General features: G+C 44.7%; 1 protein-coding gene and 3 non-coding genes across 4 annotated transcripts in view; all 4 read left to right on the forward strand.

Moving 5' to 3' along the window:
- The window catches only part of LOC117415776 (U1 small nuclear ribonucleoprotein 70 kDa-like), a gene marked incomplete at its 5' end in the record, with an annotated part of 34,036 nt that overhangs the window by 4,523 nt on the left and 5,010 nt on the right, over positions 1–24,503 (forward strand). The window contains 6 exon segments of the mRNA XM_059017871.1: positions 361–514; positions 1,371–1,433; positions 3,109–3,163; positions 4,382–4,446; positions 5,255–5,317; positions 5,944–6,025. Coding sequence (XP_058873854.1) covers positions 368–514; positions 1,371–1,433; positions 3,109–3,163; positions 4,382–4,446; positions 5,255–5,317; positions 5,944–6,025 — 475 coding nt within the window.
- LOC131724882 (small nucleolar RNA SNORD35) lies at positions 1,184–1,269 on the forward strand. The gene has a single exon (XR_009320346.1). It is a non-coding gene; the product is annotated as a small nucleolar RNA SNORD35 (small nucleolar RNA).
- On the forward strand, positions 2,738–2,823 carry LOC131724883 (small nucleolar RNA SNORD35). The gene has a single exon (XR_009320347.1). It is a non-coding gene; the product is annotated as a small nucleolar RNA SNORD35 (small nucleolar RNA).
- LOC117415917 (small nucleolar RNA SNORD35) lies at positions 3,848–3,933 on the forward strand. The gene has a single exon (XR_004546488.1). It is a non-coding gene; the product is annotated as a small nucleolar RNA SNORD35 (small nucleolar RNA).

Below are 24,503 nucleotides of genomic sequence, written 5' to 3' on the forward strand. Positions count from 1 at the left end.
TCCCTCTCCCCTCTTTCTCTCTCATCCCTCTCCCCTCTTTCTCTCTCATCCCTCTCCTCTCTTTCTCTCTCATCCCTCTCCTCTCTTTCTCTCTCATCCCTCTCCTCTCTTTCTCTCTCATCCCTCTCCTCTCTCTTTCACTCTCCCCTCTCTTTCACTCTCCCCTCTCTTTCACTCTCCATGGTTTCTGTTGAAATAAAGCTGCCCGCCTCTTGTAGGTATCGCAGAATTCTCAGTGTCTCTCTCTCTCTCTGTCTCTCTCTCTCCGTGGTTTCTATTGAAATAAAGCTGCCCACCTCTGTTCTAATATTCTCAGTGTGTAACTCTCTCTCTCTCTCTCTCTGTCTCTCTCTCTCTCAGGTGAAGAATGACGCAGTTCCTTCCTCCGAACCTGCTGGCGCTGTTCGCGCCTCGGGACCCTGTACCGTACCTGCCCCCCCTGGAGAAACTGCCCCACGAGAAACACCACAACCAGCCCTACTCCGGGATCGGCACCTTCATCAGACACTTTGAGGTGAGAGAGAGAGAGCGCAGGGGTGATATAACTTTATATACACACTGAGACACACACACACACACACACACACACTGAGACACCACAACCAGCTGTACTCCGGGATCGTCTCCTTCATCAGACACTTTGAGGTGAGAGAGAGAGCGCAGGGGTGATATAACTGTATATACACACTGAACCACCCCCCCCACACACACACACACTCTGAGATACCCCACACACACACTGACACACCCCACACACACACACACACACTGAGACACCACAACCAGCCCTACTCTGCGATCAGCCCCTTCATCAGACACTTTGAGGTGAGAGAGCGCATGGGTAATGCATGGAGAATGCTGCATGGCGCAGTGTGTGATAAACGAGATTGTAATGCCCACCTGAGGGTGTGTTTATCCAGGAACCCCACCCTGAGGGAGGGGGTCATTCAATTCTCATTTAACACACGCAGTCCTGGCCCGTGCGGTGTTGAGACTCTGGTGAGCGTCCAGAACTAATACATTCAAATACAAATACATTCTTGAAATGTATTTGCTTACGACTGTAAGTCGCCCTGGATAAGGACGTCTGCTAAGAAATAATAATAATAATAATAAACAGCTGCAGCGTGCGTTTTCTCAGCTGGTCGGTGGGGAGAGAGAGACGGCTGCCGTTCTCCTGAGCTGCAGGTGATGTTTTTTCTCACGATGGTCTTCCAAGCCCTCCAGGCTCTGACGACTCTGCCTCACGGCAACAGCTGATGCAGCTCGGAGACGCTGAAGCACGCGGTTTGCTGTCCCTGCCCTTGATAGAAAGGCTGCGTGCTTATCAATGGGGAAAATTGAAATGTGTTTGTGTTGATTTATTTCAGGACCCTCGCGACGCCCCGCCACCCACCAGGGCGGAAACGAGAGACGAGCGCTTGGAGAGAAAGGTACGGGAATCCACCTGAAGCGGGGGGGTTGGTGGAGAGGAGGGGGGGGGTCTTCTGGTTTTCGTCGATCTCGTTATTTGTTCGATCGGACACATGTTCATATCAAGGTCTTTGTTTTAAAACAGCTTTTTTTTTTAAAAAAAGCCCTTGATTTCAAAATTACACACGGCCCTTTTAAAACATGTTGAAGGCCTGGAGAGATGTGTTAAATCTGCCCAGTTAATCATATAATCAGACCGATTTTAAGTAATTGAAGGAGGGGTGGAGGGGTGGAACGAAAGTCAGAAGACGCTGGGGAGCCCTTCAGGACCTCAGTTTTTGACACCCCAGATCTAAACGCTGAATTAGGGACGCTCTGAAACTCTTTTAACAAGGCAGTAAAAACGTGAGCAGCCAGGATGAGGGGGAAATTCACCCTCCCTCCCTCCCTCCCTCCCCATGGATTTTAATAGGGCTAGTGTGGAGCTTAATCTCATTCCTTTGGTGCTCGGTTGTAGATGTGAAGGGAGGACATCTTGTTTGTTTTTCTTTATATATAAATCAACTGCTTCTTTAATGAATGGATTTGTGGGGGGTGGGGGGGGGGCTGCCTGTAAGTGAAGTGCTTCTAAATTAAAGGCAATTTACAAGTACGACCTAATTAATTAATATATTTTTAGGACCAAATTTAGTGGTGTGTTTTTTTTGTTAAGCTTTTTTTTAGAAAACGCGTGTGTGTGTATCCAGTCAGAAAAGCTACCGGATTAAGAATCGCAGAATTGAAAATGAATTTTAAATTCTACACCATCTTAAGCGACTCGCAGAAACCAGGGGCTCCCGAGCGGCGCGTCCGGTTACAGCGCTCCTCGGGGAGTGCAGGACGCGCCCTATAGCCTGGAGATCGCAGGTTCGAATCCAGGCTGTGTCGCTGCCGGCCGTGGACAGGGGTTCCCAGGGTGCGGCGCACAATTGGCCGAGCGCCGCCCAGGTAGGGAGGGCTTAGGTCAGCAGGGGAATCCACGGTTCACCGCACAACAGTGACCCCCTGTGGCCAATGGATGCAAATAATAATTGGGGATTCCAAATTGGGGAGAAAACCAGGGGTTAAAAAACCATTGGCGATGACTAAATTTAAAAAATAATTTTAAAAAGCTTCCACATTAAGAATCGTAGAATTGAAAACGAATTTAAAGTCTACACCAGCTTAATTAGTCGCAGAAACCAGGTTCCAGTCCCCGCGACGCGCAGTCAAACCTCATGAAGAAACGTTTCTTCAGCCGGTCTGCGCGTCTCTGGGGGGAGAGACGGCTGCCGTTCTCCTGAGCTGCAGGTGATGTTTTTTCTCACGATGGTCTTCCAAGCCCTCCAGGCTCTGACGACTCTGCCTCACGGCAACAGCTGATGCAGCTCGGAGACGCTCGGGTTAAAGATTTGGAGGAGAGAGAACCTGAGATCACCACCCCAGAGAGTCATGTTCGTATAAAAAGCAGTTTAGAATTCGGTCAATTTAACTTTTGACGAATGGCCTCGTCAGTTCATCAATGCCAGTGTTAGATTAAGACATTCTTTTGCTCAGTTTGTTAATAACTCGCTGGTAAAGGGTGGCTGTCTGATTTTTACAACAGTCGCATTTTGGTTATTATTCTTGTCCACACTGGACAGATTTTAACAACCGCTCCTCCCCCTTTCGTTACAGAGACGAGAGAAGATCGAGAAGAGACAGAGCGACGTGGAGACAGAGCTGAAGCTGTGTAAGTATTCATCCGGGCTCCATTAGACTTCCATTCGTCGCTCACTGAATTAACATTAGACACTGATAAAGACTTTGTCATTGAATTCACTCTGAAGACCCTGAGAGAGACTTCTAGTCATTGAATTCACACTGAAGACCCAGAGAGAGACTTCTAGTCATTGAATTCACACTGAAGACCCCGAGAGAGACTTCTAGTCGTTAGTCATTGAATTCACACTGAAGACCCTGAGAGAGACTTCTAGTCGTTAGTCATTGAATTCACACTGAAGACACTGAGAGAGACTTCTAGTCGTTAGTCATTGAATTCACACTGAAGACCCTGAGAGAGACTTCTAGTCGTTAGTCATTGAATTCACACTGAAGACCCAGAGAGAGACTTCTAGTCATTGAATTCACACTGAAGACCCTGAGAGAGACTTCTAGTCGTTAGTCACTGAATTCACACTGAAGACCCTGAGAGAGACTTCTAGTCGTTAGTCATTGAATTCACACTGAAGACACTGAGAGACTTTTCCAGCCTCAGCTTTTTTCAATGCCTTTAGGGTTATAAATCTCAGGGTCGAATATCTTGGTTGAATATCTAATGTTTCTCTTTCAGTTATTATTATTATTATTATTATTATTATTATTATTATTATTATTATTATTAGTAGTAGTAAGGAATATCGTGTGGTCTCTGAGCTGCAGGTGATGTTTTTTCTCACGATGGTCTTCCAAGCCCTCCAGGCTCTGACGACTCTGCCTCACGGCAACAGCTGATGCAGCTCAGAGATCAGATCAAACTTTCAATGACATTCCCAGTTACATCTATACAGGAGGCTGTGTGGTCCAGTGGTTAAAGAAAAGGTCTTGTTACCAGGAGGTCCCCGGTTCAAATCCCACCTCAGCCACTGACTCACTGTATGACCCTGAGCAAGTCACTTAACCTCCTTGTGCTCCGTCTTTCGGATGAGACGTAGTTGTAAGTGACTCTGCAGCTGATGCATAGTTCACACACCCTAGCCTCTGTAAGTCGCCTTGGATAAAGGCGTCTGCTAAATAAACATCTAAAGGGACCCAAACAATAATCAAATAATAATTGTGCAGTTCTGGAACCAGCCCAGGTGATCAGTTATCGGGGGAGTTTCGAAAGCAAGGCTGTTTCTATCAACCCGTCACCACAGTGTGTCTAGAGTAGGTTGTCTGAATCTTTGTTTTCCTTTTCCCTTGTTTTTAGGGGACCCCCACAATGACCCCAACGCTCAGGGCGATGCTTTCAAGACCCTCTTCGTGGCCCGAGTGGTAAGAGAATTTATCCTCGACGTGTTCACTGTTTTCTAATAATAATGAACTGTTTTTGTTTTTGTTTTTATATAGTGCCTGTCGTGTTCAAACATCACAAAGCACCGTAAAGTTTAATAAAAAAAGACCCGGCAGGCATTCAAATTGAGAGTTAAACATTTAAACACTGCTGTGTTTGAAAAAACACCCCAGAGTCCTTTAATCATCCCAGCAAGAGCAGTCCACAATCTTGGTGCATGACTGCAGAATGCCGCGTCACCCATTTGAACATAAGAAAGTTTTACAAACGAGAGGAGGCTCCATTCAGCCCATCTTGCTCGTTTGGTTGTTAGTAGCTTATTGATCCCAGAATCTCATCAAGCAGCTTCTTGAAGGATCCCAGGGTGTCAGCTTCAACAACATTACTGGGGAGTTGGTTCCAGACCCTCACAATTCTCTGTGTAAAAAAAGTGCCTCCTATTTTCTGTTCTGAATGCTATCTTGTTTGATTATGTCCGTGTTATCTATGTGGTGTCGGGGCTATCAGTATTCATGAGATACGCCCCCCCTTATATATATATATATATTTTTTTTTGGGGCTTCTCTCGGCTCCTATCGGTCTCACTCGGCCATTGAATGGTTTTCTCGGCTTTTTCCGGAGAAAAAAACGACTAGAGTCTTGTTTTCTGCGTCTTGCATCGGACCGGAAAGGGAAGATTGCCATGTCGGACCAGGTCTGACATCGGACCGCAAAGGGTTCAAAGCAGGGGCAGAAGATCTTTACTGAACGTTTAATATTTATTTCTGTTAATTTTTTTTTTCCTTTCAGAATTATGACACCACTGAATCCAAGCTGCGGCGTGAATTCGAGGTGTACGGACCCATCAAAAGGGTAAGCACCCCGAAATTTTTTTTTGGGGTGGGGGGGCAGGGCAGTCAGTTAGAACATCAATTACAGCAGAAATTGCAATGCTGTGTTTTTCAATTCCGATCATTCACGAGGTAACGCTGCTGTGATTCTAGTCATGATTACAGCAGAAACGTTTGATGAAATTTCAGTTCCAGTTTCAGTGCTGTTTTGTTTAATTACAATTAGTTATGGCAGGAATTGCAATTCATTACAATTACACGGGAAAGTAATAGATTGTTCTAAATAACCCAGCAACAGTAATCACTTCTACAAACACAAAAACTCAGTCTCTTCTGGTTTGGAGTTTCTGATCCAGTGAAGTTCTGGATGACGAAGGCATTAAAACGTTTCTCTGCTAACTTGACTTTCTCTCTCGGTCTCTTCTGGTTTGGAGTTTCTGATCCAGTGAAGTTCTGGATGACGAAGGCATTAAAACGTTTCTCTGCTAACTTGACTTTCTCTCTCAGTCTCTTCTGGTTTGGAGATTCTGATCCAGTGAAGTTCTGGATGATGAAGGCATTAAAACGTTTCTCTGCTAACTTGACTTGTATTTTTTTTGTGTGTGTTAATAATAATACTGACTTGACTTTCCGTTATTTTGTCTCCAGATCTACATCGTTTTCAACAAGAGCTCCGGAAAACCTCGCGGCTACGCCTTCATAGAGTACGAACATGAGAGAGACATGCACTGTGAGTTCAGACCCCTACTGCTCTAAACACACACACGTGATACACACACACACACACACACACACACACACACACACAGGGGTGAGAAACGCACACCAGCCCTGCTGCTGCTGCTGCACCCAGTCCTGGGGTTCAGAGCTCCCCTCAATGAAGTCTAGTATTATTAATATTATTATTGTTATTATTATTGATATTGAAATGATCAGGAGCCAGGAGTTTGAGCAGGGTTACAAACTCGCACTAGCCCTGCTGCTGCTGCACCCAGTCCTGGGGCTCAGAGCTCCCCTCAATGAAGTCTAGTATTATTATTATTATTATTATTATTATTTATTATTATTAATAATATTGCAATGGTCAGGAGTGTGATCAGGGTTGTGAGTTTGTAACCCTGCTCAAACTCCTGGCTCCTGATCATTTCAGTAATAGACTTCATAGAGGGGAGTTCTGAACCCAAAGCAGCAGGGCTAGTGTGAGTCTCCAACGCTGCCTGAATCAAAGCAGCTAGATGCCCTCCAGTCCTCTCCAATAAGGGGAGGGGAGGGGTGGAGATTGAGGTAACTGATCTACAGTTTGGGGGGGTGGGGTTCTATTGGGCTCCCAGCGCAGGTAAGTTTTTTGGGGCTTTCCAGAATGTGATAAGAAATGTTTTGAGGTTTAAACAGAATTGCCTTTCACACGTCAAGGTTACACGGCTGAGTGTGTGTGCTTGAGCGGCCACGATAAGCCACATGACACAGACACACAATTAGAAGAACCTACTAAAAAATAATAATAATTCCTAAAACGACTTGCGAAAACAGCACAGGACGAGTTCAGAATTGAGACGGCTGCTTATCCCTGCAAATCTCCTCATTTAAAGCAGGCAGTTTTATTTCTCTTTTTAAAAGGTAGTGTTGAGTGATATTCAAACAGTCTTGTGTTTTTTGCACAATTAAAAAAAATAAGTTGGGCATCTAAATTCTTATATTCCAACATCCAAAACTAATTTCTCCACCCCAACATCAAATCCATATTCCTGGTAACTCTTTTTAATTACAATGCCCAAGCACGGTTTTTTTAAATGAGTTTTAAAAAAAACGTTTTTTATGCTGCAATGCAATATTCTGCCTAGGAGAAATTCAGGCTTGTGAGGCTATAAGAAATACTGATCAAAATGATACCGAAATGGGCATCACAGGGTTAAAGTAGTTAACGAGTGTTAACGAAGACAAACCGTCAAATTAAACAGTCTCTTACAAATTTCTTATGATTTTATGATGTTGTGACATCAATTTTAAGATTACTGCCTAAAAAATAGTACAGCTTTATTGAACTCTGTCCACCTTTGAACGCTGGCTAAGTTGGCCCTAAAAATATTTGAAAAAACAAGTCCGCAAGACTCTTGGAGTTTGAGAGTTTTTTAAAATATGTGTTAAAATGTTTTATATGCAGTAAAACTTGGGTTTATCCACACCTCTGTTTACTGAACAGCTCCTGCTAACCTGTCCTGTTTGTAGAGAGGCTCGCTGAAGCAGCCCTGAAACTCTGCTCTATACAGAACCGCACACTGCTGTAGGGTGTGTGTGTTATATAATCTATATAGATTCACAGTTACAGGGGAGATTATATCTCTCTTTCAGAGGGTTCTTCATCAGGAAAGTCAGGAAAACAATTCTCGTGATTCGATTGTCACAACAGTACACAATCCGTTTTGGATAAAATAAGTTTTACTGTAATATAAAATCTGTTATTTATATGAATTACAAATCCTAGATATATATATAAAGAAAAAAAAAAAACATCTTGGAATTGGAAGATGTCTTTCAAGTGTTTTAATGTATAAGAAATGCTTTCTATAATCTATACAAGTTTTCGTGTTGGTTGGTAAGTTGGGGTCTATGTTGATGTGTGAGAGAGAGAGCATTTAGACAGGTGTGTGCGTTTAGACTTGGTGTGCCTGTGTGCGCTCGAGAGCGAGCAAGCAAGTGTTTAGACTGTCTCAGTGTGTGTGTGTTTAGACTGTCTCAGTGTGTGTGGGTAGCTGTGTGTGTTTAGACTGTCTCAGTGTGTGCGCGTTTAGACTGTGTCTCAGTGTGTGTGTTTAGACTTTGTCTCGGTGTGTGTGTGGGTAGCTGTGTGTGTGTTTTAGACTCTCAGTGTGTGTGGGTAGCTGTGTGCGTTTAGACTGTCTCAGTGTGTGTGTGTGGGTAGCTGTGTGTGTTTAGACTGTGTCTCAGCTGTGTGTATTTAGACTGTGTGTAAGTGTGTGTGGGTAGCTGTGTGCGTTTACTGTCTCAGTGTGTGTGGGTAGCTGTGTGCGTTTAGACTGTCTCAGTGTGTGTGTGGGTAGCTGTGTGCGTTTAGACTGTCTCAGTGTGTGTGTGTGTGGGTAGCTGTGTGTGTTTAGACTGTCTCAGTGTGTGTGTTTTAGACTCTCAGTGTGTGTGGGTAGCTGTGTGCGTTTAGACTGTCTCAGTGTGTGTGTGTGTGTGTGGGTAGCTGTGTGTGTTTAGACTGTCTCAGTGTGTGTGTTTTAGACTCTCAGTGTGTGTGGGTAGCTGTGTGCGTTTAGACTGTCTCAGTGTGTGTGGGTAGCTGTGTGTGTTTAGACTGTGTCTCAGCTGTGTGTATTTAGACTGTCTCAGTGTGTGTGTGTGTGGGTAGCTGTGTGCGTTTAGACTGTCTCAGTGTGTGTGTGTGTGGGGGAGGTAGCTGTGTGCGTTTAGACTGTCTCAGTGTGTGTGTGTGGGTAGCTGTGTGTGTTTAGACTGTCTCTGTGTGTGTGGGTAGCTGTGTGCGTTTAGACTGTGTCTCAGTGTGTGTGTGTGTGTGGGTAGCTGTGTGCGTTTAGACTGTGTCTCAGTGTGTGTGTGTGGGTAGCTGTGTGTGTTTAGACTGTCTCAGTGTGTGTGTTTTAGACTCTCAGTGTGTGTGGGTAGCTGTGTGCGTTTAGACTGTCTCAGTGTGTGTGGGTAGCTGTGTGTGTTTAGACTGTGTCTCTGTGTGTGTGGGTAGCTGTGTGCGTTTAGACTGTGTCTCAGTGTGTGTGTGTGTGGGTAGCTGTGTGCGTTTAGACTGTGTCTCAGTGTGTGTGTGTGGGTAGCTGTGTGCGTTTAGACTGTGTCTCAGTGTGTGTGTGTGGGTAGCTGTGTGTGTTTAGACTGTCTCAGTGTGTGTGTTTTAGACTCTCAGTGTGTGTGGGTAGCTGTGTGCGTTTAGACTGTCTCAGTGTGTGTGGGTAGCTGTGTGTGTTTAGACTGTGTCTCAGCTGTGTGTATTTAGACTGTCTCAGTGTGTGTGTGTGTGTGGGTAGCTGTGTGCGTTTAGACTGTCTCAGTGTGTGTGTGTGTGGGGGAGGTAGCTGTGTGCGTTTAGACTGTCTCAGTGTGTGTGTGGGTAGCTGTGTGTGTTTAGACTGTGTCTGTGTGTGTGGGTAGCTGTGTGCGTTTAGACTGTGTCTCAGTGTGTGTGTGTGTGGGTAGCTGTGTGCGTTTAGACTGTGTCTCAGTGTGTGTGTGTGTGTGGGTAGCTGTGTGCGTTTAGACTGTGTCTCAGTGTGTGTGTGTGTGGGTAGCTGTGTGCGTTTAGACTGTGTCTCAGTGTGTGTGTGTGGGTAGCTGTGTGCGTTTAGACTGTCTCAGTGTGTGTGTGTGGGTAGCTGTGCGTTTAGACTGTCTCAGTGTGTGTGTGTGGGTAGCTGTGTGCGTTTAGACTGTGTCTCAGTGTGTGTGTGTGTGGGTAGCTGTGTGCGTTTAGACTGTGTCTCAGTGTGTGTGTGGGTAGCTGTGTGCGTTTAGACTGTGTCTCAGTGTGTGTGTGGGTAGCTGTGTGCGTTTAGACTGTGTCTCAGTGTGTGTGTGGGTAGCTGTGTGCGTTTAGACTGTGTGTCAGTGTGTGTGTGTGTGTGTGTGTGGGTAGCTGTGTGCGTTTAGACTGTGTCTCAGAGTGTGTGTGTTTGTGTGGGTAGCTGTGTGCGGCCGGCTGTATTAACTCTGTTCTCATTGTTGCTGCAGCCACCTATTGAGATGGCTTTTGTCAGAGCTGGCTAGCAGATGGTGATGCTATTGGTACCCCTTCTTACTACCACAGCTCCCTCAGTGTATGGTTGGTATCATGGGTTTGTATGAACTGGGTAAGGTATCTGTCAAACAGCACCACTGTGTACACAGACAGAAACATAGAGAGAGACACGGAGAGAGAGAGACAAACACACACACAGGGAGACGCACACATCTCAATAGGCCTAGGCGCTGAGCTGACTCTCTGAATTGCCTTTTAAAGGGATATAAAGACTACATTCCCCATAATTCCACCAGCTGTACCCAGTAGTTTTAGAAACCAGTAGGCAAGTAGGAAATGTAGTCTTTTGTCTTGCACCGCCCCCCCTGGATGAGAGAGAGTGGCTTCTGACCGGCTTTCTAAAAACACTCCACGCTGCGGAAATAAATTGCTGTTGATTTTGGTGCTTGGTTGTAAAAGCGAGGGAAGGACAGCTTGTTTTAAAATCAACACTTTGTTTTTTATTTGTTTATTTATTTAGATGGCAGACGCCTGCTTTTATCCCACAGAGTTACAGTGCAAGATTTAATATTTCAATAAAGTGCGTTTCAAATAACACTACTAAAATACAATTTGAAATACGCTGCCCGATATCCTGTTACAGACTCGAGGGGTGCTCGCTTTCATAAAACACAACAGGGGTACGTTAAACTAACGCAGTTAATACAGAACGTAGAGCTACAGAAGTACATTAAGATGAGTTCTCTTAACGTTGGTCTCTAAGCTTCTGCCCTGAAGTTCCTGCTTCAGGTGTCTCTCTTTTTTTTTAAATAAGTTCAAGGCAATTCGGAGTGCCAGCGCAGGCCCCAGTAAAGATTCGAACACAAAATCCATTCTGCTCAAAGCGTGCCGCTGAAACACACACTGCACAGTCGAACCCGAGGATCGTGCTTTCTCTCGTCTGGTTGGAATTCGTCAAACTCTCAGTATCACTCCAGTTAATATCACATCCCGCTTATTATTATCATCACATTCAGGACCGCAGTATAATCTGGGAGGCTTGGTGGCTCAGCTGTTAAAGAAAGGGGCTTGATACCAGGAGGTTCAAATCCCGGCTCAGCCACTGACTCCCTGTGTGTGCGAGACCCTGAGCAAGTCACTTCACCTCCTTGTGCTCCGTCCTTCATGCAAGTGATCTGGTGCACAATTATGCTTTACCACTGTGCCTAACGGACAGGTTTGTAGCTTTTCATTGCTACAAAAACACTCTTCCTTTGTAGAAATCTCATTTCTTTTTATGAATAGTTGAGGTTGTATCTTTGTAAATGCATCTCTTTTGAGGTTTAGTATTTTTCAAATTTGAGGGTGGGACGTTTTGGGCTTAAATTAACAGGTATGTTCTCAAATTCGAATTTGAATGCTGTGGCACCATCCCTGGGTTCGACTGTCGTTTTTTTAAAATCTTTGTAAATCCAGTCAGCAGAAACCGAGAGAGAGACATACACACACACACACACACACACACACACACACAGAGAGAGAGAGACACACACACACACAGAGACACACACACAGACAGACAGACAGAGAGAGAGAGACAGAGAGAGAGAGAGAGAGAGAGACACACAGACAGACACACACAGACAGAGAGAGAGAGAGAGAGAGACAGACACAGACAGGCACACACAGACCGAGACCCCACACTTTAACAGTAGCCCAGTGTGCTAACATGCACTAATTTGATTCGCATGGCAGCTCCCTCTATGACACAGTGTTTACCGAGTGTCTAGATCTCTAAGCTGCCTCTAATTTCAAATCTATCCAGTGTTGGGTTCAACTGCCACTGACTGACTCCCTGTGTGTGACCCTGAACAAGTCGCTTCACCTCCTTGTGCTCCGTCCTGCGGACGAGACGTTAAATCAAGGTCCTATTGTAAGCGACTCTGCATATAATGCACAGTTCACAGCCTGCCTCTGTACAGCGCTTTGTGCTGGTGGTCCACTATGAAAGGCGCTATATATAAAATAAAGATTATATTAACTAGAATTGCCCCCCGACTCCCTCTAGTGAAATCTGTTTCATCGTTTTATATTTAACTCCCTTATCAAGACTGGCATTGCCCTCCTCGCTTTGAATTCTAAGACTTTAACAATCTTAGGTAATCTACAGCTTTATTTTATCAAGCTTTTTATTTATTTGTAAGGTGTGTTTTACAGCATTGTGTGGGGATTTGAAATCACCCCCCAGAATTGAATCAAGCATCTCTATACCTGGTTAAAATTAAACGGAGAATTATTAAATTTGTTCCAGTGCTGTAAAAAAAAAAAGTAACTTTCATTCCCTTGAACCAAAAAAAATGTCTAAAATAAAACACACGCCACAAGCGATCTTTCACTCTGTCTTTTGATAATGGTCCTGTCCCTAAATAATGCAACCCTGCGCAGTTTTATAAAACCCCGACAGGGAGAGAAAGAACTCTGATGTACGAGACAGAAGGAAAATTATTAATTTTAGTATCTTTTTTTAATGCTTTTCGGAAGTGGTGCTTGCTGTGTAATCATTGTACTGGCCAGGGGGGTGGCGCTGTTGTCACAGACAGAAACGGTTTTGTAAAACACGAAATGTTTGTGTGCGAAACTCTTAGCATTTACAGATCAGTTAATCCGAATCGCTACGTTCTGTGAAGTGTTACGCGTATGCTGGTGTACATATCTGCCAAAAAAAACCTCTACCGGAAGCCCTAATATCAATCCTGTAGTATTTCATGTTTAGTGTGGCAAAGTGCCCCCCCTGTGTGTGTTATATGTTACGTGTTGTGTGTAAATGTTGGTGTATAGGCATTGGTACACGGGATATAAGCGGTCTGTGTTTCACGTGTGTGTAAATTGTATATTTGTATTTAGGCACGGGGATGGCACATCACATCACGTGCAAGTAAAAAGTAAAATGTGAGCACGGGGAATTGCACTTTAATTAATTCACGTGCAGTTGTACCGAGATTCCAATTGAATGATTGACTAGCAATCGAATCTCGGTACAACTGCATAAAAGCTGCATGTTTTCACTCACTGGGGGTTGGTGTTCGGTGAGTGGAGAACGAGTGTGGAGAAGGAGAGAGTAAATAGTAAGAAAGTAAGAACGTAAGAACGTAAATAACTGTCTCACTCACCGTGTTTCGTTTGTCTGTCTGTGCACTGTCTGTTTACTGTCTAGTCCGTTTTGTTTACCTGTTTATTTTTGGCGCAAGTGCCGTGTCCTGTTTTTTGTGTTTTGCTACAAACGTTTATTTTCTGTCTGTTTATTCATTAAATGCTGAGCGAAAGCATTCGCTCAGCTCCACCAAACTCCACATCTCTCTGTCGTTTGTGTTCCTGTCTTCTGGTCTGACGTCACCCACTCAGCCATTCTTGTCACACGTGGTGTCAGAACCGGGACAACAGCGCCTCCAGGGCTCAGGCCAGAGCGGGAACCGCAGTTTTTTTTTGTGGAAAAGTAAATAAAAAAATAAATAAATAAAATAAAAAAAAAAAAAAAAAAATGGAAGGCTGGAACTGGAGAGACGGCTGCAGTGAGCTGGAGGATCTCCTCGGCAGGTTGGAGGACCAAGGTTGGTGCCTTGCCTGCGGGGTGTATGGGCACACGGTGGCTGTCTGCCCCTTCCAGGAAGAGGAGGAGGAACCAGCCCAAAGGAGGAAGGTGAGCAGAAGGAGGCAGAGAGGGGGAAAAATGAGGAGGAAGCAGAGGGAGCCAAGGTGGTGCACCATGTGCATTGCATATGGGCATGAGGACGAGGACTGCCCAGAGCAGGAGCCAGGGGAGGAGGAGCCCGAACGTCCTGCGCATGAGTGGGAGGAGCCCGAACGTCCTGCGCCTGAGTGGGAGGAGCCCGAACGTCCTGCGCCTGAGTGGGAGGAGCCCGAACGTCCTGCGCCTGAGTGGGAGGAGCCCGAACGTCCTGCGCCTAAGTGGGAGGAGCCTGAACGTCCTGCGCCTAAGTGGGAGGAGCCTGAACGTCCACAGCCCGAGTGGGAGGAGTCGGTGCGTCCACGGCCCAAGAGGGAGGAGTCGGTGCGTCCACGGCCCAAGAGGGAGGAGTCGGTGCGTCCACGGCCCGAGAGGGAGGAGTCGGTGCGTCCACGGCCCGAGAGGGAGGAGTCGGTGCGTCCTGTGTCCGGAGGGGAGGAGCTGAAGGCCCAAACCCCTATTTTTTTTTGGGAGGGACGAGGGCGTGAAGCTCAGGCTCCACAGCAGCCGCTGTTTTTGCTGCTGAAGGGAGCCCAGCGGAGACGCCCGCCACCAGCTCTACCCCCGCTGTCGGAGGAGCCGGCAGCGCCACCAGCCCTACCCCCGCTGTCGGAGGAGCCGGCAGCGCCTCCACCACCACCCGAGGGAGAGGAGCAGGAGCTGCCTCTGCCTCCACCACCACCCGAGGGAGAGGAGCAGGAGCTGCCTCTGCCTCCACCACCACCCGAGGGAGAGGAGCAGGAGCTGCCTCTGCCACCACCACCGCAAGGAGCAGAGGAGCTGGAGCTGCCTCTGCCTCCACCACCGCCACCGCAAGGAGCAGAGGAGCAGGAGCTGCCTCTGCCTCCACCACCACCACCGCAAGGAGCAGAGGAGCAGGAGCTGCCTCTGCCTCCACCACCGCCAGGAGCAGAGGAGCTGGAGCTGCCTCTGCCTCCACCACCGCCAGGAGCAGAGGAGCTGGAGCTGCCTCTGCCTCCACCACCGCCAGGAGCAGAGGAGCTGGAGCTGCCTCTGCCTCCACCACCACCACCGCAAGGAGCAGAGGAGCAGGAGCTGCCTCTGCCTCCACCACCGCCAGGAGCAGAGGAGCTGGAGCTGCCTCTGCCTCCACCACCTCCAGGAGCAGAGGAGCTGGAGCTGCCTCTGCCTCCGCCACCACCACCGCCAGGAGCAGAGGAGCAGGAGCTGCCTCTGCCTCCACCACCGCCAGGAGCAGAGGAGCTGGAGCTGCCTCTGCCTCCACCACCGCCAGGAGCAGAGGAGCTGGAGCTGCCTCTGCCTCCACCACCACCACCGCAAGGAGCAGAGGAGCAGGAGCTGCCTCTGCCTCCGCCACCACCACCGCAAGGAGCAGAGGAGCTGGAGCTGCCTCTGCCTCCACCACCGCCAGGAGCAGAGGAGCTGGAGCTGCCTCTGCCTCCACCACCGCCAGGAGCAGAGGAGCTGGAGCTGCCTCTGCTGCCCGTACCTCCGCAGGGAGTACGGTGGCTGGAGCCCCAGAAAGGGGAGCTGCCGGCCACGAAGAAGGGGGAGGAGGTCTGGAGACCACTTTCCCCAGCAGCAGTTTCGCTGCAGGAGTTCTTGTGGCCGGAGCCCCACAGGAGGGAGCTGCCGGCTATGAAGAAGGGGGAGGTCGGGGGACCACCTGCCCCCGCAGCTTTTTCGCTGCAGGACGGGACCAGCATGCTGTCAGCCGTGCCACTACCGGCAGGGGAGCTGACAGCATTTCCAGCCATGGGCCCACTGAAGCCTCCCTTCCCAGCCCAAGACTTTTGCCTGGACTGCTGGGTATTTAAGGGGGGAGGTGGCCGTTGAGGCCATGTGTGCGTTGCACAAGGGGGGGTATATGTGGCAAAGTGCCCCCCCTGTGTGTGTTATATGTTACGTGTTGTGTGTAAATGTTGGTGTATAGGCATTGGTACACGGGATATAAGCGGTCTGTGTTTCACGTGTGTGTAAATTGTATATTTGTATTTAGGCACGGGGATGGCACATCACATCACGTGCAAGTAAAAAGTAAAATGTGAGCACGGGGAATTGCACTTTAATTAATTCACGTGCAGTTGTACCGAGATTCCAATTGAATGATTGACTAGCAATCGAATCTCGGTACAACTGCATAAAAGCTGCATGTTTTCACTCACTGGGGGTTGGTGTTCGGTGAGTGGAGAACGAGTGTGGAGAAGGAGAGAGTAAATAGTAAGAAAGTAAGAACGTAAGAACGTAAATAACTGTCTCACTCACCGTGTTTCGTTTGTCTGTCTGTGCACTGTCTGTTTACTGTCTAGTCCGTTTTGTTTACCTGTTTATTTTTGGCGCAAGTGCCGTGTCCTGTTTTTTGTGTTTTGCTACAAACGTTTATTTTCTGTCTGTTTATTCATTAAATGCTGAGCGAAAGCATTCGCTCAGCTCCACCAAACTCCACATCTCTCTGTCGTTTGTGTTCCTGTCTTCTGGTCTGACGTCACCCACTCAGCCATTCTTGTCACATTAGCTTTCTGAAACGTCACGTTTTTCAATGAAGTGAAGTCTCTGGAAAACTACACAGCGGTGTGGAATTCAATATGTTAACAAGGGAACATTATTCAGCAGCTTTCATTGGACTCTATGAAGCTGAGGGAGTTCATTCTATATAGAGGGTGTGGAATTCAATATGTTAACAAGGGAACATTATTCAGCAGCTTTCATTGGACTCTATGAAGCTGAGGGAGTTCATTCTATATAGAGGGGGTGGAATTCAATATGTTAACAAGGGAACATTATTCAGCAGCTTTCATTGGACTCTATGAAGCTGAGGGAGTTCATTCTATATAGAGGGTTTGGAATTCAATATGTTAACAAGGGAACATTATTTAGCAGCTTTCATTGGACTCTATGAAGCTGAGGGAGTTCATTCTATATAGAGGGGGTGGAATTCAATGTTAACAAGGGAACATTATTCAGCAGCTTTCATTGGACTCTATGAAGCTGAGGGAGTTCATTCTATATAGAGGGGGTGGAATTCAATATGTTAACAAGGGAACATTATTCAGCAGCTTTCATTGGACTCTATGAAGCTGAGGGAGTTCATTCTATATAGAGGGGGTGGAATTCAATATGTTAACAAGGGAACATTATTCAGCAGCTTTCATTGGACTCTATGAAGCTGAGGGAGTTCATTCTATATAGAGGGGGTGGAATTCAATATGTTAACAAGGGAACATTATTCAGCAGCTTTCACTGGACTCTATGAAGCTGAGGGAGTTCATTCTATATAGAGGGGGTGGAATTCAATATGTTAACAAGGGAACATTATTCAGCAGCTTTCACTGGACTCTATGAAGTTGAGGGAGTTCATTCTATATAGAGGGGGTGGAATTCAATATGTTAACAAGGAAACATTATTCAGCAGCTTTTATTTTTGATTAAATTAACATTCAAGAAAATTCAACTCCACAATTCCCGTTTACAAAAAGAAACCACTAAAACAACACGCACGTTTCCACAAACATTTCCTGTCTTGCATTGCGTGTGAAACCAGCTTGTGCGTGTTTGTGTTCGAGAAATGTAAAAAAAAAAAAAAAAAAAAAACGCAGGTAAAAATGAAAACGTTTTCAGCCTGGTAAGGGCGGTGCAGTCTCTTGAGATCGCTGTCGGACTGTGGAGAGAGAGAGAGGGAGAGCTGGTCGGGCTGTGTAGGACTCTGTGGTGAGAATTGAGAGGTGGGCATGTAAGTGAAATTAAGACCAAGTAAGGTTTAAGTAGAGTGCCTTCAGTTAACAAGTAAAGCTGAGGGAACACAAAGCCTCTGTGGGTTGGTTTCAGGTCACATGGCACACTGTGGAAGACACGGGGGTTTGATACAGCAAAGTTGCCTCAAACTAGGTCTGCTGGAACCAGGTTTCAAGCCGCTGTTTGTGAAAAATGTGGCTTTGTGATCCCTCTGCATTAGAATTGCATTTTAAACTGTTTATAGAGGGGTGTCTTAAATTTAAGTGTGTGTGCACATCATTTTGGGGTTTAGATTCTGTGTTTTTTGGGGAGTGGGAGAAAGCGTTTGAGAATCTGGGGGGCGTTGTTGAATCGGACAGATCTGGTAAGATTTTGAGGGGGAACGTTTTTAAATGAAGTTACTCTTTGATAACTATTGTGAAATTGAATATGGAAGACATTTGGTGTGGAAACGTCTTTTGGTAAGATTTTATTTATGGATTTATTTTTTGACGGACGACCTTTTGGTAAGATTATTTAATTTTAAAAGGAGCACCTTTTGGTAAGAAATGCAAGACTTTTTTTCGTGTGTTTTGTGTTGGAAGATGGTTGGTAAGACTTTTTATCTTTTTTTAAGAAAAGTTTACAAATCTTCAGTTGTTTCTGGTCAGAAGATTCGGGTAAGAAATCCAGTAGAATTAAACATGGAAGCCTCGAATAAATTTGAAATGTTCTTGTGATAAGAGAGAAATACATTTTGTTGACGCTGTGGTAAGAAAAAGGTTGTAAGAGATTGGCGGAGAGAATCGCGTGGCTTTTGAAACAGAGTCTTCATTGAAGAGAGAAGATCTGGGGTAAGGATTTAATCAGAGAGATGCGTTGGTAAGACTGATCAATAGAGCTGAGAAGTTTGCAACAGAAAGACTGACCTTACGAGCAGAGAATGAAAGATGATGGAATCAGATATGTAAGTGGGTACGGAATGCCGTGCTGAAGCGGCGATTTCCCATCATGCTGTGCAAATCAGCAAGCGTTCATAGTGTGAGTATGCAGCTCCAGCCAGCCGAAACCACGCTGCGAACGAACAGGCTGGGTGATTTTATACCATGCATGCGATTTGCAAATGAGAGGGACCAGAATGGAGGCTGTTATAGTCGGGTCAAGAATTAACCCTTTGCGGTCCATTGTCGGACCGGATCCGACATTGCAATTATTCCTATCAGGTCTGATATTGGACCCTGTCCGACATCATCCAGAAAACGTGTTTCTAGTCGTTTTTTCTCCGGAAAAAGCCGAGAAAACCATTCAATTGCCGAGTGGGAGCGTCAGGAGCCGAGACAAGTCGAAAAAAAAAAGTGTATCTCATGAATAGGCATACATGCCCCTTGCATTACATAGGGGCAGTCATAAGGAAACAAGTTGCCTGTTACTGAATCAGCGCACAGAGACTATCACGGACATTTGCAGAGCTTTTTTGAGATGTTCTAGTAATAAAATAATGACTTGGATCGCATTATTGAGGAGTTTGGTGATAAAACGAGTGATCAGGAGATGATCGATCGGTATGTACGACTATTATTATTATTATTATTATTATTATTATTTATTTCTTAGCATCTGTGAAAGCGATAGCGAACGAAAGGGTGGGGCGGGGCTGGAGATGCCTAGTGAGTGCTTTGTTGATATGCAGGGCCTTTTAAACCCGTTTGACTGTGAAAAAAATACTTTTAAACAGCGCGTCTAAAATTAACTGCGCGTGTGAAATTAATAAATTAGACCTGGCGTGCCTGACGCGCATTTAATAAATGGACCACAAAGGGTTAACACACGTTGGTTTGTAAAGTGAAACCCAAGACTTCAGATTCAGCACAGAAGCTAGGAAGCACTATTTTTTATATATAATTTATTTTGTGTATATATGTGTGTCTTTTTGTTATAAATGCATTGAATACGTAGCAGGTATACAAAACAGTGGGAACATTTAAAAAACAATTATATATATTTATATATGTTAGGGGTGTCACGGTTTTACGGTAAACCGCGGTATAAACGGCCACGGTTTTGAAACCGCAACCATTTTTCTATACCATGATTAGGGTTCACACGATTTAAGGTGATGTGGGCGTGTTTTAATTTTTGTTCATCGTTTGTCTATCGGTGAGCCACTGTGTTCATCAGAACTGACTAAAGAACACAGACATCTCAAGCTGTGAAAACTGCCACGCGTGAGATTATCCGAGCAGGCTGTTAAATAAGTGATATTTAATCTAAACCACCCTGCTAAACAACGATCTCTAGCAAACGTGACTCGGTAAATGAAACACAAATACTCAAATACCAGCAAGAACGAGGCACTAACTTCATCACTGCCTTCCTATTCATTTACCAAACCAAAGAAGTAACAGCAGCTGGTGTCTATCGTACGGGTCAGGAGAAATGCAGTAAGCACACACCAATGCAGAGAAGCAAAAAGTCTACATTTCCTACTATATAACCAAGTGTAAGATGCTACAGGCATTTGTGTTATTTATTTTGAACGGTATTGTAAAGATGTTGCAGTCTTCTTGAGTTGATAGTGTTGTAGGGATCTTGGTTTTATGTATTCAAAAATTAATGCAATTTTATTCCCATTTAAAAAGAGGCTCCTAGATGCTGCTTAGCTTTGCAAAGGCGTCACACCCACCTCGACTTTTCTTCTTTCCTGTGTCTTCGTTGCTGTTAACATGCAGTCCAAACGAAAAAAAAAATTCAGGCACAATCTTGTCATAATGTTTGCACTCTGCTGTGAGATCAGTGGGCGGGCACTGTCTTAAAACGCATTCGATTGGCTATTGCTAGGTAACAGCTTTGCTTCTCTTAACCAATAGGATGCCGTCCAAACTGAAACAGTTTTCTTGTTAGAAAGAGTATTTTTTTAAATAGCCAGTTAAAAACGGATTACAAAAGAATGACGTGATATCGCGGTACGATGATAACCGTGCTGTATTTTTTGACGGTTTAAAAATATCAAAATTTGATACCGTGACATCCCTAATATATATAGTGTGTGTGTGTTTTAAAATGAGTTCGCCTCTCCAGTAGTGGAGAAAGGTCCCTTGTCGACACACCAGTCTTGATGCGCTGAAATGGTCTCATCCCGTTTTTTCTTACTCTTATTTCTCAGCAGACGCCCTTATCCAGGGCGATTCATTCTTTCAGTTGTTACACAGTGTCCCGTTGTAAGTTTCGTCCACTGTCCCGCTTCTCTGTGGGAGTTTAGCGCTCCCAGAAGACCCTGCAAAACTCCAGGGGATGCAGTAAGATGTGTAAGGGGGTAAGCAGTGGTGTATTCCAGAGGGAATTTCATTTCATTGAAGTTCTTATTTTAATGATGTGTTTTGAAGAGGGGAGGTCCTGCGTTGGTAAGTCCAGCCTGCAAGAGTCTTGTCTCTTCTGGCTCCCGTTGACGCAGTTTGATAAAAGTGGCAAACGGATGATCCGAATATGGGAATCCAGTTTAATATATCAGGAGGTGAAATCACGTTGGCGGTCGCAGAGAGAGAATCGACGCAGAGATTTCTGGAGCACGGTGGAGATCTGCACACAAATAAGTGGTCTAAGTTTGAGGTTTGAGGTTTGGAGTGCGTGTTTGTGTGGGTTAAATTAAACTTTGGATTGTAGGGGGTGGAGGCAAGTGATGTGCAAGTCTCAAAATGGGTAAGACAAGTGTTTTATTAGTGTGAGTTGGATTGTAATTTCGTGCATTTTAATCTGTGGGGTGCAGTAACACAGTCCGCCACCAGAGGGCGGTGTTTCTGTTGTGCGCTCAATCAAGCACACATAGGCAGGCAGACAGAGAGAGATATGAGTCGAACAGATGTGGTAAGATTTGGGGAATTGATTGTTTTTTTGATAACTATTTAGAAAATGGAAGAGATTCAGAGTGAAACATCTCTGGTAAGTTATTTTTTGGTTTAAAGGAAGACCTTTTGGTAAGATTTTTTTATATATAAGGTCATTATTTTGTGTTTTTTATTGGGAGGTGTTTGGGTAAGACTTGTATCATTTTTTTTAAAAAATGTACAAATCTTGTTAAGTTTTGTTTTCTGGTCAGAATATTTTCCAAAGGAAGATTCTGTAAGAAATCCCAGTAGGATTAAACTTGGAACACGCAATAAGTATTTCATGAAGAATCTGAAAGAGTTTGTTCAAACGCTGTGGTAAGAATAAGGTTGAAAGATTGGCGGAGAGAATCGCGTGGCTTTTGAAACAGAGTCTTCGTTGAAGAGAGAAGATCTGGGGTAAGGATTTAATCAGAGAGATGCGTTGGTAAGACTGATCAATAGAGCTGAGAAGTTTGCAACAGAACTGCTCCGTTCTGAGCAGAGAATGAAAAACGAAGGACTTGAGTCAGATGTGTAAGTGGGTTCGGTTTATCTGACAAATGGATTCTCCAGAGTGGTGATCAGCGGTCGCAGTGAGAGAGAAAGAGATCGAGAATCGACGCACAGATATCTGGAGCAAGGTGGAAATCCACATTGAAATAAGTGGTCTACGTTTCCTGTGATTGGGGGTTTGGAGTGGCTGTGTGCGTGTCTGTGTGGGTGAAAAGGCCCCAGGATTTTGGGGGTGTCGGTAAGTTGTGTGTGCCTCTCCAAACCGGTAAGACTGGAAGTGAAGGTTTTGTGTTTTGTATGTGAGAATTGGATTGTAATTTGACATGGTGGTGTTTCATCCAGAAATGAGAACGATGGATCATGCGTGCGTGTGAGTGTCTGAATAACGTTTTCTTTAACAGGAAGTGGCTCCTTTTTCTGTTAAATTTCTTTTGAAAGCAGTGATGTCCAGTCGATCACAGCCCCAGAGGGCCGTTATTCCCCTCCAGCAGGCTTGGCAATTAAAATTAGATCATAACGAACTTCCTCAGGGTGTGGATGCAGGTTTTAATTAGTTCAATAGTTAAATGATTCAGAATGGGATTGGAACAAACACCAGGAGTGAAAAATAGAAACTTGCATGTACGAATTAACAGCTACGAACCACACTGGCAAATCAGATTAATTAAATTTATTATTATTACAGCAGACTACGGAGCGGGAGATAGGGTTGTCTTTGATGCAAAGGGAGCAATATGCCATTTTAAAAACTAAAATTAATATATTCTATTTTGAAGTTACCTTTTTAAGAGTGCGTACAGTTTCTGTATTAAATCTTTTGAAAATAATAAATTTTGCCCTCTAGAGGGCAGTGTTTCCCAACCCAGGTTTTTGAGGGAACCCCCTGTGTCTGCTGGCTTTCATTCTAACCGATCTCTCAATTAGCGAACTAGACCCTTAAGTGAATGGATCATTTTCTTAATCAGACTTTTATTTTATTTTTAATTGTTCATAAACAATTGTAGAGTTCTAGTTATTTATAAAACGTTCCAGCTAATTTGAAAGCCGCAACTGTTTTAAGAGCTGAAAACAGTTGAAAAGGGTCTAATGAAGCAAATGATCAGTTCAATGAAACCACGCTGCGAACGAACAGACTGGGTGATTTTTATACCAGTAACTGAGAGATCAGTTGGAATGAAAGACAGCAGACACACCGGGGGAGGGCAGGCAGGACTGGTGGGGGGGGGGGGTCAGGCAGGACTAGGGTTGGGAAACACTGCCCCCTAGATGCATTTGGTAAATGGTTTTACTTTTTGTCATGAGTTTACTTTGAGTTTTATTTCTTTAAAAAAAGTGTGTGTGTGTATATATGATGTGTGTGATTTTATATATATATATATATATATATATATATATATATATATATAAAGAAATGTGTTCAAAGGACTTGTGTATTGGGTTTGTTCAAGGTCTTTGATTCACCCAGTGTCTCTGTGTTCTGGTTAAGTCTGTTTGAGTTTGTGTTGACCAGCTCAAATTCACTGTGGTATTCAATTCTACAGGAAACTGAGTGACATTGGAATAGGGGTGTGTGTGAGTGAGGAAAGACTAGCTCAGATTCACTGTGGTATTCAATTCTACAGTAAACTGAGTGACATTGGAATAGGGGTGTGTGTGAGTGAGGAAAGACTAGCTCAGATTCACTGTGGTATTCAATTCTACAGTAAACTGAGTGACATTGGAATAGGGGTGTGTGTGAGTGAGGAAAGACTAGCTCAGATTCACTGTGGTATTCAATTCTACAGTAAACTGACTGACATTGGAATAGGGGGGTGTGTGAGGGTTTTTTAAAAAAAATTAATATATAATTATTCTTTATAAAGTGATAGTCACTCAAGGGTATGTGTTTTATTAATGGGTTTTATAATTCTGAATGGTAATTTTAATAAAATGAACGAGTTCTTCAGAAAACGTTACATTACTCAGTGTCTTTAGTGCAAAGCAGGGGTGTCCAAACTTGACAGAGCAGAGGGGAGCGTTGCAAGGCTACTGTGGGGCCGCGGGGCGCCGTGTGACCAAACGGCATGGATTGTGAATTTCACATGCTTTCTATCTGTGTTGCTACCCATGCCAGTATTTCATAATAAATGACAAACTTGATTTAATGTAAATAATGGAGTCTTTTACTCCTGTCCAATAACTTGGAAAAACACGAACCCAATGCATTTGCATGTATTCCTGCTTCCTCTGACAATAACACTTCAAATAATCAAATTGTTTACTAGATTAATACTGTGGAGAAAATGCAATACAACTAATTAAAAGAAAGTCTCATCTGCAGTCGATTTTACTATGGAGGCGATTGATGGGTCTTGTGCATTTCCAGTCCAGTAAGCGTTCTCAGCGTCTTCAGTGTGAATTCAATGACTAACGACTAGAAGTCTTTCTCAGCGTCTTCAGTGTGAATTCAATGACTAACGACTAGAAGTCTTTCTCAGGGTCTTCAGTGTGAATTCAATGACTAACGACTAGAAGTCTTTCTCGGTGTCTTCAGTGTGAATTCAATGACTAACGACTAGAAGTCTTTCTCAGTGTCTTCAGTGTGAATTCAATGACTAACGACTAGAAGTCTTTCTCAGGGTCTTCAGTGTGAATTCAATGACTAACGACTAGAAGTCCTTCTCAGCGTCTTCAGTGTGAATTCAAT

Source organism: Acipenser ruthenus, chromosome 57 (genome assembly GCF_902713425.1).
Source record: "Acipenser ruthenus chromosome 57, fAciRut3.2 maternal haplotype, whole genome shotgun sequence".
Lineage (NCBI taxonomy): Eukaryota > Metazoa > Chordata > Actinopteri > Acipenseriformes > Acipenseridae > Acipenser > Acipenser ruthenus.